The sequence below is a fragment of the Pleurodeles waltl genome, chromosome 5 (genome assembly GCF_031143425.1).
Source record: "Pleurodeles waltl isolate 20211129_DDA chromosome 5, aPleWal1.hap1.20221129, whole genome shotgun sequence".
Classification (NCBI taxonomy): domain Eukaryota; kingdom Metazoa; phylum Chordata; class Amphibia; order Caudata; family Salamandridae; genus Pleurodeles; species Pleurodeles waltl.
Genome location: NC_090444.1, coordinates 1,734,104,786 through 1,734,124,168, shown reverse-complemented (window position 1 = coordinate 1,734,124,168; position 19,383 = coordinate 1,734,104,786). Strand labels below are relative to the sequence as shown.

Genomic DNA, 19,383 nt, shown 5'->3' with positions numbered 1-19,383 from the left:
TGGACAACCTTAACTTTACTGCTGCCATTAGAAACACAATGACTAGTACCTGATTATTGCATAATTACTGTGACTTGAGGTTGCTTGTTTTGCAGTGGTAAGGTTTCTGTGCTTGTTGTATATTAACAGCCCTCTTACCTCTCCTTAGATCAATCTTTTTTTATGTGTAAAGCATTCATTAATCTTATTCATAGAATAATATCAGTGGTGGGTATTCCACAGATATTTTTCGCGCTGTGGAGAAATTTTTTCTAAATTCATTCTCCTTACTTTTTCATGTAGAACCCTCATTTGCCCAGTGAAAAGTATGTCTATTGGTCTTGCACTACATTTAGCACTTTATCCTCTCAGAGGACAGCACTTTATATATCATTGTGGTAACTTAAATATCCAGGAAAAGTATTTAAATGTTATCATTCAGCTGTAGAAACATTAGGTTAAAACTGTGGAACCCCTTTTAATGTTCTGCTGATTATTGTTTTATGACAAATATGATTCTGTAAATAGCCGTTTGCACTTTACACTGGTAATTATATTGAGGACCATCTGTTTTAGCATACTTTAATTAAGAAACAGTTACGACTCTGTAAACAGAAATTTGCTCTTTACACTAGTAATTATAATGAGGGTTATATGCTTATAGCATATTTTAATTAAGACACTTGCTAGTATTGTACATCTTTTATAAGTTGCTATATTTGAACTTCAATGGACTTGATTGTCTAAATAAAACAATTCTATCTAATCGGAAAAATAGACATAGCCCTATTGTGCATGAAGATTTCTTCCTGCATGGACATTGTTTGATTTCCTTGCCTCGAACCATCATGCCTAGCATAGCAATACCTGTCAAGGATATCTAATGATGGGTACTCTACCCTAAATAGACAAGGTTTCCTGTCAGTATGACATGGCAGCGAAGTGCTGGTTAGCTGCCAAAGCAGGGATTTCAACTGGCAAATCCACATGATACTCCTAACAACTCCTCTAGCTCAGTATGTGGTGGGAGGGCTGCAAGTCTGGCTATGTAGTTGAACTGACTCTATGTGCAGGTCCCCAACTCTGACAAACTTTAAATGAGTATTTTGGATTCTGATGTCTGTTTCAGAGTCATTCCATGTTGCTGAATGAAGGTAAATAATTAATTTGAAAAAATACATTCTATAAACACCAAAACATGTTAAAATGTAATAGAATAATTACTCACTCTGAATGTCTGGGTATTTCATCATAAGCAGGAAGCCCCAGCAGAGAGTGGAAGAAGTGGTATCCGTTCCTGCAGTGAACAAGGAGGTCACAACACTTAATAAGTTGAGATCATGGAAATAGGAGTTTGGATTTGTCTTCTCCTGTGGAAAAAAGCAAAATACCTAATTAAAGAAGACAAGTGCACCGGAACACAGTATAAGATGTTTTACTGAATTGAAATAAAATGTAAGTTCTGGTGAAAACTCATAACTGGTTACAACCGCTAATGGTAACAATGTTCTTCACTGAAACCAGTCATGTTTTTTTCTGCTCTATTGTATTACTGAGGACCGCTACAAGTCTGAGAGACCCCTGACCTCTTTTGGCCGGAGCTCTCTCCCCTGCGCCGACAGCACCACCTTGCTGTAGCGCTCCTCCCCGACCCCTGCGACCGATCGCGTGTTCGAGGCCCCCCTCTGCCTACCTGGTGTCCAGTGTACGCTGGTAAGTCTCTTCTATTCTGTGCACTGTGTCTCCTGTGTTTTTTCCACTGTTTCCGCCGCTTTTCTGGCTTTCTCTCCTTCCCTCTGTCCTCCGCTTCTAGTCTGTGTTTTGTAGTACCTGTTTCCACTGTTTCCGCCGCTTTTCTGGCTTTCTCTCCTTCCCTCTGTCCTATGCTTCTAGTCTGTGTTTTGTAGTTCTTGTTTCCACTGTTTCCGCCGCTTTTCTGGTTTTCTCTCCTTCCCTCTGTCCTTCGCTTCTAGTCTGTGTTTTGTATTACCCGTCTCCACTGTTTTTCCACGGTTCCTGACCTCATCCACATTCCCTCTGTTTTTGACTTCTCTCTACTAACCTGTACATTGTCTTTCGCTCTTTGTGTCTTTTTTCAATACTTTTTTCACAGTTTCTTTCCCTCACCGTTTCCTTTTTCTGGGCCATCTCGACCCTTGTGCACTCCCCCGGCTCCTGCCTATTCCCCGCCGCTGTGTCCCTACGGCCCGCCCCCCTCCTGCCCCCATTCGCTCTAACACCCCCTCCCGCCTCCCAGCTGCCCCTCCCTCCCACCTCCCCCTCTTAATGGCGGTCGCTGCGCTCTCACCTCCACAGACTACATACTCCTCTGCGACTTTAACTTCCACCTGGAAAACCCCCTAGACCACAACTCCTCCTCCCTCCTGGACAACCTCACCAACCTAGGACTCAAACAACTGGTTACTGCCCCCACCCACTCGGCTGGACACACACTCGGCGCCATTTTCACCGCAAGCCAACACGTCACCTACACCCACACCACCAAACTCCAATTGACAGACCACCATTGCGTCCACTTCTCCTACAACAGACCACCCACACACCACCACCAACACACCACCCCCTACCGCATGTGGGACAAGATCCCCACGGAACACCTGAACTCCCAAATGACACAAACTCCCCCAACCAACACCACCGACCCCAACATCGCCGCACACAACTTCAACAAATGGACCACCACCTGTGCTGACGCTCTCGCGCCCCTCAAAAAAAACATCTCTACCCACAATATCAAGAACGCCCCATGGTTCACCACTGAACTCCACGAGTCCAAACGCAAATGCCGGAAAGCAGAGAAAACCTGGAGACAAGAACCCTCCACCACAAACCTCTCCGCCCTCAAAACCACCACACGCATCCACCACCAACTCATACGCACCACCAAAAGAGCACACTACAAGGAACGTACTGACAACAACTCCCAAAGTAGCAAAGAACTCTTTACCATCATCAAAGAGCTCTCCAAAGCCAGCAACCAAGACCCCACCCACACACAAACCCTCTGCAACTCCCTCTCAAATTATTTTCACCGCAAAATCCAGGACATACACAACAGCTTCATACCACACACACCCTCCACACACAACCCCCACCCACCCAACACAAACCCAACACACACACCCCACAACCTACTCACCACCTTGGCCCCCACCACCGACAAAGAAACTGAAAAGACAATGAACTCCATTCACTCTGGCGCCCCCTTCTATCCATGCCCCCACCGAAGATACAACAAGGCCAGTCCCACCATAGCCCCTAAACTCCGAGCCATAATCAACAGCTCATTCGCAACCGCCACCTTCACTGACCTCCAGAAACACGCAGAAGTTACTGCGCTCCTAAAAAAAACAAAGCCAACCCAGACGACCTCTCCACCTACCGCCCCATCTCCCTCCTCCCTTTCCCAGCCAAGGTCACGGAAACACTTGTCAACTCCCGCCTATCCCACTTCCTTGAGACAAATCACACACTTGACCCCTCCCAATCTGGGTTCTGCAAGAACCACAGCACGGAAACCGCTCTCATCGCTTGCACCGACAAAATCAGATACAGAATCGACATGGGCGAGACCGTAGCACTCATACTCCTCGACCTCTCTGCAACCTTTGACACTCTCTGCCACCACACACTCCTTACACGACTCCACAACGCCGGGATCTGCCACCTAGCCCTGGACTGGCTCACCTCCTTCCTTACCGACAGAACCCAAAAAGTCCGTCTCCCACCGTTCCAATCCTCCGCCGACAAAATCACATGCGGAGTCCTACAAGGCTCCTCCCTCAGCCCCACCCTCTTTAACATCTACAGGGTCCCACTAGCCAACATCCTCAAACCCCACAGCACCACCGTCCTCTCATACGCTGATGGCACACAACTCATCTTTTCCCTCACCCGCAACCCCTCCACCGCCAAAACCAACCTACACACTGCACTCCTTGACACCGCTGCCTGGATGACAGCCAACCACCTGAAACTCAACTCCAACAAAACCGAAATAATCATTTTTGGTCCTCACAAAAACTCTTGGGACCCCTCTTGGTGGCCCACCACAGTAGGCCCTGCACCCACCCCTGCAAACCACGCACGCAACCTCGGCATCATCATGGACCCCTCCCTCTCTATGACCCAACAAATCAACGCACTCACCTCCTCATGCTTCAACACACTCCGCACACTGAAGAAAACATTCAAATGGACCCCCACAGAGACCAGAAAAACAGTCACCCACGCTCTCATCAGCAGCTGGCTTGAGTACGGCAAAGCCCTCTACGCCGGCACCACACAAAAACTCAAACGCAAACTACAACGAATCCAGAACTCAGCAGCACAACTCATCCTCGACCTGCCCCGACATGAACACATCTCACCACACCTCAAATTTCTCCACTGGCTCCCCATAGACAAAAGGATCATCTTTAAGATCCTCATCCACGCGCACAAATCCCTCCACAACACCGACCCAACCTACCTCAACGAGAGAGTGACCTTCCATACTCCCACACGCCACCTCCGCTCCGCCGACCTCTCCCTCGCCGCAGTCCCCCGCATCAAACACACCACCACGGGGGCAGATCCTTCTCCTATCTGGCCCCCAAAGCCTGGAACTCCCTCCCCACCCACCTCCGCAAAACCCAGGACCTCCTACTCTTCAGAAAAATCCTTAAAACCTGGCTTTTTGAACAGTGATCTACCATCCCCCCCAGCCCCTTGAGACCCTAACGGGTGAGTAGCGCACTCTATAAATCGCTTTGAAGTCATTAGTGCACACTTCTTTATCTTCAGATTCTGCTCTTATTTCCACAGACCCACTTTAGCAACAGCTAAAAAGTTGAAAACGCAATATTAAATATTTTAGATTACCTTACTATGAGAAAGTGTCCCTTTCTGCATGGTCACCCCCTTTTCTGCTGGCTAGTACTGCAGATTTTTTTACTTCTGTCCAGGCCCTACTATATTTTCTCAGAACCCTTATTGATAGGACAGAACCCTACTTTTCAATATTAAATAGGTTACCACTAAGTAGGACTTAGAGCACACAGGTGGGTGTCTAATATTTGAACATTGTACAAGCAAGATTGAAATTGTGTCACGTAGCTACAGTGACTAGCTCTCAAAATGTTCACTGTTAAAGGCTGTAGCTATCCTATGAGAAGAACTAGAGTGGGGGATAAAATAATAGTACTGCTATCTTTGGTTTGGTACAAACTACTGGAATCATTTAAACAACAATGTTCAATGTTTAGTAAAAATCAAATTCAATCAGATTTTTGTTCTGTATTTAGGAGAACTGACTTTTAAAAGGTTTCCCTTTACTTGCCTAAGCCTCCAGTGGCAAGGGACCCTACCAGTGCTTCCCCTTAATGAGATGTGAAAACTGCTCCCAGAGCAGAAAAAATAGCTTAGGCTTTTTCACAAAAAGACCTGGGTGTGAATTATGTGACGGATATCAGCTCAGGAAGATGTGGATCCAGGAGGAACTTCATCAATGTGAAAGGGACAAGGGCAAGGCCTGCAAAGTTGAAGTGTCAAGGGAGACCTGGGAAAAATAAGCCTTTTGTTCCGTGTGCCCTCTGCAGCCAATGTGTCTCATAATAGTACACTGGGAGGTAGTTTGCAGCAGGACAAACAAGATGTACTACAGAAGAGGTTTAGGTTTCCCCTAGGGACTTTTTTCTCATTAGTTAGGGAGTGTCAATTAGTCACCCTCATCCATTGGCTATTGCAATTGAATAAACTGGCACCATACCCAAAGATCATAAGAACAACCTTTGGACCTGTGGAAGCACAGAATTGGACTGGACCTGCTGTTTGAGACCTATGTTGAGACCCACTGGGATAAATCTGTTTCCCCTGGTACCAAGGAGCAAGAAGTAGATTTCAAGGTTCAGTTGGCTGGCATGTGCAGCTAGAGAGACACACCAAACTGCAAGAGGCCTTTTTCCTGAAGTGCCCAGTTGAACAAAAACAACTGGAACTGGACTGGACCCTGCTAGTAGTCTCTGCTGGAGCGAGTCCCAGCCCCAAATGCTGTCCGTAAGGTCATGGGAGCCTTAGAAGTGATTGATAGGGGCTGCTCCATAAACACTGAAAAGTTAGTACCAAGACACATTTTGGACGTTTAAGACCCCTGTGGCTTCTGCAGGGCTAATTTCTATTGTTTTTTCTTTACAGTTTGTTTTTATTAAAGTTGCAATGGCTAACTTACATTACTTCATGCCTGTAGAAGAAATCTTTTAGAAAGATAGCAGATTATTCAAAGTTATTTAAGGATTAATGGAAGAACAAAAACATTAGCGATCTCTGACAACAAGTAATAAATAATGAGAGAACAGAATTTTATAAACATTGATAAAAGACAAAGGAAAAAGAGGAGAATGGGAGTTAACAATCCCTTCTCTCTATCTGTAGGGTGGGGTAGACACCAAGGAAAGGGCTAGTATTTTCATAATGGGTTAAAATATTTACCACAAGTTAGTAACTGTGAACTGTGGGGCATTCCTATGCTTATAGTCACATTTGTAATTGAGTTTTTGTAGGTCCTTCAAACAGTTCCCTCTATCTCTTTAGATATGAACCCCACATTTTGTCATATATATGGGCTTGACCATTCAACTTGTAAATCGAACATTCATAAGTGGCAGTTGTTGCCATAGGTTCTGCCCATTGCAGGAAAGTCAGAATGCTTCTTGATTTCCAAAGTCTCTATACACATATGTTTCCTACAGCTCAAGCTGTGTCCAGCCACCTCTTTCTATGACTGTTGATATCTATCATGTCTTCAGTACAAATAAGGGTTGCAGGTTTTAAAGAGGCAGTTATGTTTACGCCACTGGTCATTTGCAGGCATGTCCAAATTCAATCCCACAAAGACTGTACTGAGGGGCAGAACCACAAGATATGTATTGTGCCTCCCGTTGGGTTGTCACATATCGACTCCCGGAAGGTGAGACATTTTAGCCCTATGCAATTTATATAGAGACCAATGCCAGTTATGTAAAATTTTGATGTAGCTACATTTGAGACAGGCCTCTGTTAAGCCTCTGTCATGATCAGAAAGGAGCTCCAGTCAATCCTCCTTAGTATGTGTTTTCTGCCACCAGATTTTAAGTAGGTTGCTGTAGGCCATGAGCATAATTCTTCTACAAAGCTCTCATATAAATCCAATATCAGTTTTCTATAGATTCCCCATTGTGCTATGCAGAGTTAGTGAGATTGGTCAGGTATCTCTCCAGCTTGCTAAACAAGCTGTGTTTGAGTTGGGTATATTATCAGTATTGGGATTTGTTCATGATCAATTCTGCTGTGGGTCTGCAAATGTTTTATGGGACCCTTCCTTTACCATATGTTTGATGAGGTTAATGTACTTATAATTCCATAAGCGGCAGTTGACCAGCCTACATTTAATATACAAGTCATTAGTCAGCTATAGAAGGGCTTTCATATGAAAGAAACGGGTTGCTTTACAGTCTTATGGCTGTTGGACCATGTTCCGATGAAGTTCAGTATGATAGGGTTTGCTCTTTAGACGTCATGGCGGTACCCTTGTAAATCACTTGAACACTTACCCCATCTCCTTGTTTATTTCTTTTTAATCTGTACCCAACCCATGATGTTCATTCCATCACAGAGATGATGAACTAATCAGGAGAGTTGTTGTTTTGCATGTTAGAATTCCAATTTTGGTAGTTTGTCTCCCCCTCTAGGGTCTCTCGGCATAGAGCTTCGATTTGGCTAGTTATGGCTGATCTGCCTGCCACAAATAGCTTTTGATCTAGCTGTTAGTGCTGCAGAGTATAGTGCAAGGCACTCCCAAGAGTGTCATGCTGAAGATATAATTAAACATCAGCAAGACTGCCCTTTTTATGGTTTGAATCCTAACTGATAGGAAGAGTTAAAGTTTGGATCATTTTGCCAGAAATTTTGATTGTTCCTACTATAGTTGTATAAGGCTACCCATAACAATTTCTTTAATGTTCCTACTGAATAAAATGCCTAGATATTTAATTTCCGCTGGGAGCCACCTAAATGGCTGCTCTCCAGGGAATGGTCAAGTGTGCATTAATGTATGGGCAGTGCCTCACTCTTTGACAGATAATTTTGTCTGCTGAAAACCTGAGAATTCCATAACCACCTACAATAAATTGTGCATGGATGTAGTGTGTGATGTGAGGGTGAGAAGGATGTTGTCTGCATAAAGCATGATTTCAGATTACCAGCTTCATTGCCTACCCCTTTTATTCTATCGGTGTTCATGACGGCAATGGAGAGAGGTTCCAAGAAAAAGCTAGGGGGGGTTGCTGGCAGCCTTGTCGGGTACCCATAGAGATCAATATCTAATCAGATAGGAAAGTACGAGAGTTGACCAGAGGTGTTGATCGTTAGTATAGCTAATTTGTCATGGTTTTGACATTTGATATGAGACCCAATGTGTGCATAAGAAGTGGCTCCATTCCACTCTCCACGTATTTGTAAACATTGTTCCTGATTTTTAAAATAAATGCAATATTGTACATAAATAGCTCCTAGACAACCTGCCAGGAATGAATCCTACTTGATTTTGATGTATCAGGAACTAGAGGATCCTTCCAAGTCTAATTGCTAGAACGTTTGCCAAGATTTTCATGTCACTGTTGATCAGTAAAATCGGACAGTGGTTATCACAATATTGAGGGTCTTCATCTTGCTTAGCGATAAGAGAAATGTATGCCTTGTTAAAAGAGGAGTTCACTCCATTCTTTGATTGAGCTTCTCTGAACCCCCTGCCCAGTCGGGGCACAAGGAGCAGTTCTGTTCCTTTATAAAATGCCAGCAGGAGGCAATCTTCTCACGGTGCTTTCCTAGTGGACATCTGTTTGATCGCTTCCACAATTTTTTCATCTTTAATGTTCTCATACAGTTCACATGTCAGGTGGTCAGTCAAGAGTGGGATTTTCAGCCCATCAAGAAAGACCTGTTCTTGGGATTCATGAGGTATAGATTCAGATGTGCATAGTTTATAATATAGACGTTTACAAATGCTTGTTACTTCTATAAGGTTGGTGAGCAGTTTGTGCCATGTAATTTGTATGTATGGAATCGCTGTTCTAGCTGTCCAATGCACCTGCTTTAAGGCATGAATTCTACCAGTTTTTCTCCCTGTATTCACTATGCATTTATTTAGACTAAAGCTATCTCCACCCTGATGGAACGAATAGTGTTCATTTTTTTACAGTTAGGGCATTCAGGGTCATTTTCATGGAATATATTCTATATGCTTTCTATAGGCTGAGTATGTCTGTTTCCAACACTATCTCTGCTAGACCTGGCATCTTTGGTGTGGTTTTCCATAACATTTTGCCTTCAGACCTCCTGTTTTTGCTGACTTCCTTATAGATATAAGACCTTAGGATTCTGCACACTTCACCACTGCGAAACAGTGCTAAAGTGCTTGTGCGTGCTAAAAAAAATGGTATCACTGGCTTATCCTCAATTGACATACTTAATTTACTTATAAATCCCTAGTAAAGTGTGCTGCATGCACCTAGGGCCTGTAGATTAAATGCAGCTAGTGGGCCTGCAACAGTGATTGTGCCACCCGCTTAAGTTGCCCTTTAAGCATGTCTGAGGTCTGACATGGCAGAGTCTGTGTGTGTAGTTTACCCTGCCATTTTAACCCAGCAAAATAACATTTTGCCTGGCCAAAACCTTCCCATTTAATACATATAAGTTGCCCCTAAGGAAGGCCCTAGACAGTCCCGGGGGCAGGGGCCAATGTATTTCAAGAATTGGGACATGTACTGGTAAGTTTTACCTGTTCTAATAGTGAACAACTCCTAAATTAGTTTTTCACTACTGCAAGGCCTATCTCTCCCATAAGATAACATTGGGATGACATGATTATATTTTATAAGCGTAATTACCAAATAGTAATATATTACTGGTTCAAGTTGGGGTCTCTGGAAACCTCATTTAAAATCATAATTAATGGTGAAGTCAGAGTTTAAATTACAATTCTGAAAATGTCACTTTTAGAAAGTTGACATTTTCTTGACGTAGCTATTTGGTGCCTGATGCATGTCTCTGATCACATGTCTGGGGCAGGTGACAACTGGGCTTTGTGTATTCCCCCTAGATAGCCACACACAATGGTAGCTTAGGTGTGACTTGATGGCCCATCCTGGCAGAAAGTGGGGTGGAGCTGGACCCAGCCTCACTTATACCCAGAAAAAGGTGTGTCCTACCTCAACAAAAGTCTGTATAACCCTCTGTAGTAAGTCTGGAGCCAGGCCAGGAAGGGCAGTACCTCTGTGCACTTCAAAGCCCTGCCTTTAAAGTCTCCCCTACTTCAAATGACCAACTGGGTATAAGTACCAGACACCATCACTTTGATACATTTCTGGACCTGTGGATACTCTGCCAGGAAGAAGGACTGCTGTGCTGCTGGTAGGACTCCCTCTCTGCTAGACTGCCACTCTGGATGAGCTGCTGCCTTGCTGTGCTGTCCTGCTGCCTGCTGCCCCCTTGCCTGGGGAGTAAGAACTGGACCTGGAACCCATCTTGAACCCAGGACCCTGGATTGCCTCAAAGGGCTAGTCTGCTGGCCTCCTAATCTGAGCCTCAGGGACATGGCAGGCTCCCCACAGCTCATGGACCCGTCTTCCATGAGTTCCTAACCCCAAATAGGTGCCTCTTAGGTCTTGGGCCTTTGGTGTGGTTCTAAAGCTGTTGAAGTCAATCGTTTGGGCCCATTCACAATTGAACTATGCAGCTAGCACAGCGCAGGTCACCGCAACTTTGTCTCTTTGCACAGCAAGCATCATCCGCCTGTGTGGATCACCACAGCGAGGCTCCAGGCCACCAGTCTGTCACTCCCGATCTGCTTTTCGCGCCCCGCTGACCATCACCAGCGACGATCTCCTTGCTCCCAGAGGAACTTCTCCCCCATGAAAGGGGACTCTTGGAACACAACATGAAAAGTTAAAACTTCAGCGTGACTAATGTGGGACTGTATCCGACCTGTGATTTGTCGTGTTTGATCTGAAATTTTGACTTTGACCCAGTCTAGCACAACCAGATAGCTATGGTTGGTGCATTCTGTTTCTAGGCTCTATTTTTCAGTTTATTCTCTAAAAATTTGTAACTCCGGTTCTACTAATTAGAATATTTTTGTGTGTTTTCAATGTTTTACTGTTTGACGTGTTGCACAAATACTTTACACATAGCCTCTAAGTTAAGCCTTACTGCTCTGTGCCAAGAGACCAGAAGGTGAGCATAGGTTAATGTAGGGTTTCCTTATGCCTTAACTTGTCTAAAACTGTGGTTACTACTTGACCAGGGTTCATACCCCAGTCAACCAGGAACCCAATTTCTAACAATCTTTCTTGGCTGTGCAACCCAAGTCAACACAGAGTTTGTCATGAGTTTTCCAGGCATATATGTTTTGACTGCGACCCATGGGGTATAAGCAGAGATGTCCTTGTTATCATTGTTGCAAAGGTACTGCTAGGTTTCATTTTCCTGTTTCATCTAGAATCTTGACATGTCTGTTTGACATGTCCTGTCCTTGGGCACTATGAGGTGGAGTTCTAAATTCATAAACACTGAGGCATGGTCTGATAGACAGCTTGCACCAATAACACATGAAATGACAATTGGAAGAATATTGAAGTGTGTTAGGAAGTACTCTGTACTTTTTTTTAGTAGCAAGGGGGTAAATTTTGAATGTATATAATATTTCACTTAGATGTAGGATTTGTCAAGGCTCAGTGAAGGAGTCTTCTAATAGATCTCAGATGCATCTCATCATTATCATTTCAGTTATCTGGACAACCAGATCGGACCAGTTAGGGTACACTGTTAAATTCCAATCAGCTCCAATTAGGACAGGGGAATGATCCAATGCAGTCAATAACCTGCTGAGGCTGGGAAGGAAATCAACCTTTCTGTCAATAGGGGAAGTATGCACCCCAAGATGATACTATACAGTCTGTATAGCACTTTTGACGAATACAATCAGGTCACACCAAGTTTTCTAAATTTTGATTGGAAGGTTCTTGTGGAATAGGATAGCAACCTTACTCTTTCAGAATGGGATGGTGTAGATTGGATGGGTCTCTCTCAAGATCAGGACTCAAAGCTATCCTTAACATTGCATAGTTTGGAGTTGGGATAGTAAATCTAACCCATTCAGAGCCCAATTCTCCCTCCAGTGTGTCATGTGCAACCACATAAATAGGCAGAGAATAACTCACACTTATTTCTGATTGCGGGTGAGACAGTGACTGTGCACTGTATTGCCTGTCCTCCCAGGTAGCCAACTCCTACCGCTGTGGCATTACCTGCTGAGAGCATTCCTCCTGTAGTCATTTCTTCCCCTTCACCAAATTCACTGGAAGGGAGTGTAGTGTCTTACAACTGTAAGTGTTAGAATGCCATGACTAGGGGTGGACTTAGAAAGGAAATTACATAATCGATCTTAGAGGTTTTAAGGTGTGGTCTTATGGGTTATTGGGATATTGAGAGTTCAGTTAGATGGTGTTCACCAGTGGTTCTCAACCTTTTGATTCCTGAGGACCCCCAATGAATCATTACTGGAAGCCGGGGATCCCCAGCAATTTGTACGATTTAATTTTCAAATATTAAAACAGTAATTCGCAAAAAATATAACAAGTACAAACCAAACAAATACTCAAATTACTAAAGATAAAATTCTTTTATATTGAAAAGTTATGCAAAAATCGAAACATTTTATTGGGAAGGTTGGCGCTGCATCTCGGCAACTACCTTTTCAGTGTTTGGTTTTATTTAGGAAAGGTGAATCCTCAGGTCAGATTCTACGTTTCCAGAGCGATTTCTGTTTTTATTTTTTAGGTATGCAAGATCTGAGAAAGCTTTTTCACATAAATAAGTGAAAGGAAGTAAACCATAAGGGCCTCTCATCTCTCCCTAGCCTCTCTGTCACATGTACTTCATTTGTTTTAAAGCACCTCTCATACCACTGTAGGGTGTCAGGGCATTTTACAGGGGACTACAAGGTGTAGGATTCACATGTCATCCACACTGGTAGGCATTTTCTAGGAGTGCTTGGTCCGGAGAAGCACAAACTTAGGCCCACATTTATACTTTTTTAGTGCAGTATTTTGCGTCAAAAAGCGGTGCAAATGCAGCTCTAAAAAAGTATGAATATGGGCCTTAGGATTCAGAACACAGCACAGTGATTAGCGATGAAGTTAGCGCAGTGCTTAATTTTTAAATAAAAACATGCCGGTGCCCAAAGCCCTCCTCTTAAACATGCGGCTACTGCAATTAAAAGTGGGTACACAGAATACTGAGGCAGCATAATCCTGAAGCCACCTCGGGACTCCTACATCCATATAAAGCCACTCCCTGCCACTTCAGCTCACTCTAGCAGCTTTATACTTTCTCCCTTTGTGACGTTGTTTCGTTTTTCCTCCCTCCGTCTTTCCCATATCTGTCTTTTGCTCGCAGCAAATGCTTGAGGCAGAAGAATAAGCCCTCAAAAATAAGTGCCGGTGCTGAGCACCGGAAACAACAAGCACAAATTAAGCACTGCGTTAGCAATAAGAATGTATTTCTACACAAGGAAACCTTTTTTAGCAGCATAAGGAAAATGAAAGACTAGGAAAAAAACAACTTTCCAATTTGTGCCATGCGGTTTGCATGCAGCTCTTTAATGGCAGTTCACAGCTCACTGTGCTAGATTACGATTATGAACTGCACAGTAACAAAAGAATCTCAGTGACAAAAGCAGTAACCCACTGTGCCATGCACATAAAATACTGTTCTTTGCATGATACACGTTCTTTACAGCTGGCATATTAACCATCTGTGCTACCTTTGAGTCCAAACTGCCACTGCACAAAACTCCCATCTCTCTCCAGCAGATACATTAATCACTTGAGTTAGCTTGACTCTTTAATTTTGGCAGTACAAGGAGCTTTGCAGTGCGTTTAAAACTGCTCAACAACGGAAGTAATAAATATGAAAACACGCACTGTCAGAGGCCCCAGCTGGAGAAGTGCCTTCCTCCCAGCCCAGGCCTGCGGACCCCCTGGGAATGTGTCACGGACCCCTGGGGGTCCGCGGACCACAGGTTGGGAACCACTGGTGTACACTGATGAGTAAAGATGTTAACTATGAGCTCTGTGTTTGGTGTGTTCTTGTGCATGCTCCCGGGCAAAAGAGGACATGACAACTGGTGGCGAGCATTTGCAAGAAAATAGCAATCAGCTTGTGCAATCCACGTCTGTCAGGCCAGTGCAAAGAAGCCTGCAGTTTGTGTATGTGAAGTGCAAGCTCCACACCAGCCCACAAGAGGCTCAATGGAGAAGTTGAAAGCTTAACAGAGAAGTGCTGTTGGAAAAGCTTTGCTAAGACTTTCTGGCCATGCTGAGCGAACATTGTGCTGCATCGTAATGCCAAGCTATCCTTCATATCAAGAGAGCATTAACGGCAGTGACAACCAGGTACAAATAAAAGGCAGCATCAAACAAATATAAGGCTAGAAGGCAGTGGCAACCTGGTACGAGAAGTGAGCTTATACCCCACTGTATGACCTCAAAATCGTGCAAGGTGACTCAAGATCGAACATCGGGGTTGTGCTCACAATGTTGTTGGTCCCAGAGAAGCTGCTGAGGACAAAGGAAGTAGGCAGCCAGTGGCTTTCAGCACAACTCAAAAGGTCCTCAAGATAGCGATGGCTCCCCGTAGCTTGCACAAGAGATATAGAGTATGGTACTACTTTATTTTTCAAACCTTTGCCACCATTCAACACCACCAAAAAGCAGAATATTGGTGCCAGATGGACTAAGTGCATTGAGACTTCTGATAAATTCATAGGTATCCTGGAAGAAGTCAAGGATGAGAAAATAATTAAATACTTCAAGAATCTTCCTGGTGATTGTTAGAAATGGGGTCTTTGGTTGACAGTCAGGTTACCCCCTGTCTAAGCAAGACCCTCACTCTAGTCAGGTTAAGTCACACACAATCCAAATTATCCTGTGCCCACCCTCTGGTAGCTTGGCACTGAACAGTCAGGCATAACTTAGAAGGCAATGTGTAAAGTATTTGTGCAATAATTCATGCAATAATACAGTAGAACACCACAAAAATACACCACACAGTGTTTAGAAAAATATATAATATTTATATGATAAGATGCAGGTCAAAACGAAGTATACGTTGAAATGTCACTGTAAAAATGATATAAAGTGTCTTTAGTCTCTTAAAAAGCAACAAGTGTCTTTTGCCATCACAAAGTACCTGGTTTGCGTTCAAATTCTCTGCAAGGGACCGCAGAGGAGGAGATGCGGGAAAACAGGGGGGGTGGGGGTGCGTCGATTTCTCCAGCCGCACACCGGCGAAGCATCGTTTATTTTCCACGCAGAGAAGACTTTGCGTCGATTTCCGGCGTATGGACTTGGATCCTCTTCGGTTTGCAGGGTTTTCGGACGCCCCGGGAATGATGCGTTGAAATCCGGTGCGTACAGGACAAACTCACAGGGGCTGCGTCGATCCAGTGGGCGATGCGTGGAAATTTCTACTGCACAGCAGGCACTGAGTCGATTCCTCTCAGGAAGTCGGGCTGCGTCATTCCGGCTCGGCTTTTCGCCGGTCCAGTGGCCTGTGCATCAAATTTCCGGTTGCAGCGCTGGCGCTGCGTCGATCTTCTCCTTGTGAATTCGGGCTCCGTCATTCCGGTTCAGCGTGCAGTTAGTTTCTCACTGCGATGTAGGCTATGTGTCGTTTCTTGCAGGCTGTGCATTGATTTTTGCTGCACAAGGAGTTCTTTTGCAGGAATGAAGTATTTTTGATCCTGAGACTTCAGGGAACGGGAGGCAAGCTCTATCCAAGCCCTTGGAGAGCACTTCTCAGCACAGCCAGAGAGCAGCAAGGCAGCAGGGCAACAGCAGGGCAGCATTCCTTTTCAGAAAAGCAGTCAGATGAGTCCTTTGGGCATCCAGGCAGTTCTTCTTGGCAGGTTGCAGGCTCTGGTTCAGGTTTTCTTCTCCAGGAAGTGTCTGTGAAGTAGAAGTGTCTACCTTAGAAGTGTCTGAGTTTGTAGGGTCACGGGCCCTGCTAAAATACCCAAATGTGCCTTTGAAGTGGGGGAGACTAAAAAGAGTGGCTTAGAAGTGTACAAGGCCCCTTTCAGTTCCATCCTGTCTGCAAGGGTCCCAGTAGGGGGTGTTGCAGTCCTTTGTGTGAGGTCAGGCTACTGTCCTTTGATATGTAAGTGTCAGGCCCTTCACCCTCCCAGCACAGGAAGACCCAGTCAATATGCAGATGTATGCAAATGTGACTGAGCATCCTGTGTTTGGGGTTTGTCTGAGTGAATGCACAAGGGAGCTGTCAACCAAACCTAGCCAGACGTTGATTGTAAGGCACAGAAGGATTTAAGTGCAGAGAAATGCTCACTTTCTAAAAGTGGCATTTCTAAATAGTAATATTAAATCCAACTTCACCAGTCAGCAGGATTTTGTATTACTATTCTGGCCATACTAAATATGATCTGAGTACCCCTTTCAGATCAGAAGCTACCACTCAAACAGTATGTGAGGGCAGCCCTAATGTTAGCCTATGAAAGGAGCAGGCCTCACAGTAGTGTAAAACGAATTTAGGAGTTTTACACTACCAGAAACAGTAAACTACATAGGTACATGTCCTGCCTTTTGTCTACACAGCACTCTGCCCTATGGGTTACATAGGACCTACCTTACGGGTGACTTATGTGTAGAAAAAGGGGAGTTTTAGCTTCGCAAGTACTTTTAAATGCTAAGTCGAATCGGCAGTGAAACTGCACACACAGGCCTTGCAATGGCAGGCCTGAGACATGGTTAAGAGGCTACTTAAGTGGGTGGCACAATCAGTACTGCAGGCCCACTAGTAGCATTTAATCTACATGCCCTGGGCACATATAGTGCACTTTACTAGGGACTTATAAGTAAATTAAATAAGCCAATTGGGTATGATCCAATGTCACCATGTTTTAAGGGAGAGATCATATGCACTTTAGCACTGGTTAGCAGTGGTAAAGTGTGCAGAGTCAAAACCAGCAAAAACAGTGTCCAAAAAGTGGAGGGAGGCAGGCAAAAGGTTAAGGGTGACCACCCTAAGGCTGTCAGGTCTAACACTGACCCAGAAGTGTATTCAGCAAACAGACAGAGGTACAGAATGGTTAGGCAAGAAAATGGCCACTTTCTAAAAGTGGCATTTTCAAACATGCAATTCAAAATCCAACTTCACCAAAAGGTTTATTTTTAAATTGTGAGTTTGTAAACCCCATATCGCTATATGCTCCTAATGGTAAATTACACTTAAAATAAATTCCAAGGCAATCCCCGTATTATCCTATGGGAGATCTTGCAATAGCAAAAAATGGAATTACCGGTATGTCAGGACATGTAAAACACACCAGTGCATGTCATACTTTTATATACACTGCACCCTGCAGTACCTTAGGGGTGACTTACATGTGGTGGAAGGAAAGGTTTAGGCCTGGCAAGGGGGTGCACTTACCAGGTCGAAATGGCGGTTTAAAACTGTACACACAGACACGGCAGTGGCAGGTCGAGACATGTTTACAGGGCTACTCATGTGAGTGGCACAATCAGTGATGCCGGCCCACTAGTAGCATTTGATTTACAGGCCTTCGGCACATCTAGTGCACTATAATATGGACTTACTTGCAAATCAGATATGCCAATCGTGGATAAACCAATCACCAATACAATTGTGAGAGAGAGCATGTGCACTTTAAAACTGATTTGCAGTGGTAAAGTGCCCATAGTCCTAAAGCCAAAAAAACAGGTCCAAAAAAATAGGAGGACAAAGGCAAAAAGTTTGGGGGTAATCCCACAAAACAGGCCTGGTCCAACAGTGATAAATTCAAAGCTGTAACAGAGGTGGGGAGGGTCCGAAATCATATCTCTCCCAAGGCTCCAGCAAGCCATAAGATGGCACTGCAGCTGAATCTGACCAGATGTGGTCAGACTCAGCACTCACACAGCTCTGCATCCTTTGACATCACACTTCTATTCCAAGCAACAGCACAACATAGGCAAAGCAATTGCTGATTGTTCTTTCAGTGAGGCATTTGGAATTGAGTAGTATTGTTTGTAGGAAATTCCAATATTGATTCAAAAATATGGATAGTTTTGAATTAGGGCTAAATTGCAAGTGTTTCTCAAGGTGGATGACTCGATTCTCCCATACACAGAACATGTATAGGTTGCTGGGAAAATTAACCCCTACACAGTTACTTTGTGAATTTTTCTGAAAAAGACCAATATCTCTTTCCCTTCCCTCAGACACTCTTATTTCTGTGCCTAACTTTGAACCTACAACTGTGAAAAACTGATTCTTATGTTGATTCAGAAGATGAGTAACATTTTTAATCTCTTCCCTTAGGGTGGCACACTTTCGCACACTCAACTTGCATGTATGTGGGCCAATATGTTTTGTGAATTGGCCCACAGTCACAACGAAATATTGTCTTTTAAAGTGTTATGAATAATATACACAACTATGGGGGTCATTACGACCTGGGCGGGAAAAGGCGCTTACCGCCGTGCAGAAGACCGCCAATACACCGCCCCGCGGCGGGAGACCGCCACAGCTATAATGAGACACATTACGGAATCCACCGAAATTCAGACACCCACACAATACCGCCACACCAAAGGTCAGTGATAAACATGCGGAAACAAATCCTCCACCTCCACGCCAACAGAAACATGCCCATGCTATTACGACACACGGATCCACGTGGCGGTCTTGCAACCGCGGTATTCCATTGGCGGTACACACCGCCGCGCGCACAATACACACACATCTCCAAAACACCACCACATTGGACAATTCAAAATACACACACCTGATACACATACAAACAACACTCCCACACACCCAACACAATATAAAACACACACTCACATCACCCACAAACCCCAATTACCAAAAATTAGAGACGAAGGCCAGAGAGAGACAGCACAGAATAGAGAACCCCATCACACAGAGGCACACTACACCATCACCCACACTACATCCACGCACAAAACACCACATACCACTACACTCACCACACTCATCAACACATACACCGCCCCACACATCACACACACCACCCCATGTCACGCCAAAGACACCTCCGCTTCTCCGAGGAGGAGCTCAGGGTCATGGTGGAGGAAATCGTACGGGTAGAGCCACAGCTATTTGGCTCACAGGTACAGTACACATCCATAGCCAGGAAGATGGAGCTATGGTAAAGAATAGTCGACAGGGTCAACGCTGTGGGACAGCACCCAAGAAATAGGGAGGACATCAGGAAGAGGTGGAACGACCTACGGGGGAAGGTGCGTTCCACGGTATCCAGGCACCACA

At 44.5% G+C, this 19,383-nt stretch overlaps 1 protein-coding gene across 1 annotated transcript in view; it reads right to left on the bottom strand.

Annotated features, from left to right (window-relative positions):
• The window catches only part of LOC138296722 (cytochrome P450 2K6-like), a 288,135-nt gene that overhangs the window by 79,845 nt on the left and 188,907 nt on the right, over positions 1–19,383 (bottom strand). Inside the window, exon 6 of the mRNA XM_069236123.1 lies at positions 1,208–1,349. Coding sequence (XP_069092224.1) covers positions 1,208–1,349 — 142 coding nt within the window. The remainder of the gene's footprint in view (positions 1–1,207; positions 1,350–19,383) is intronic.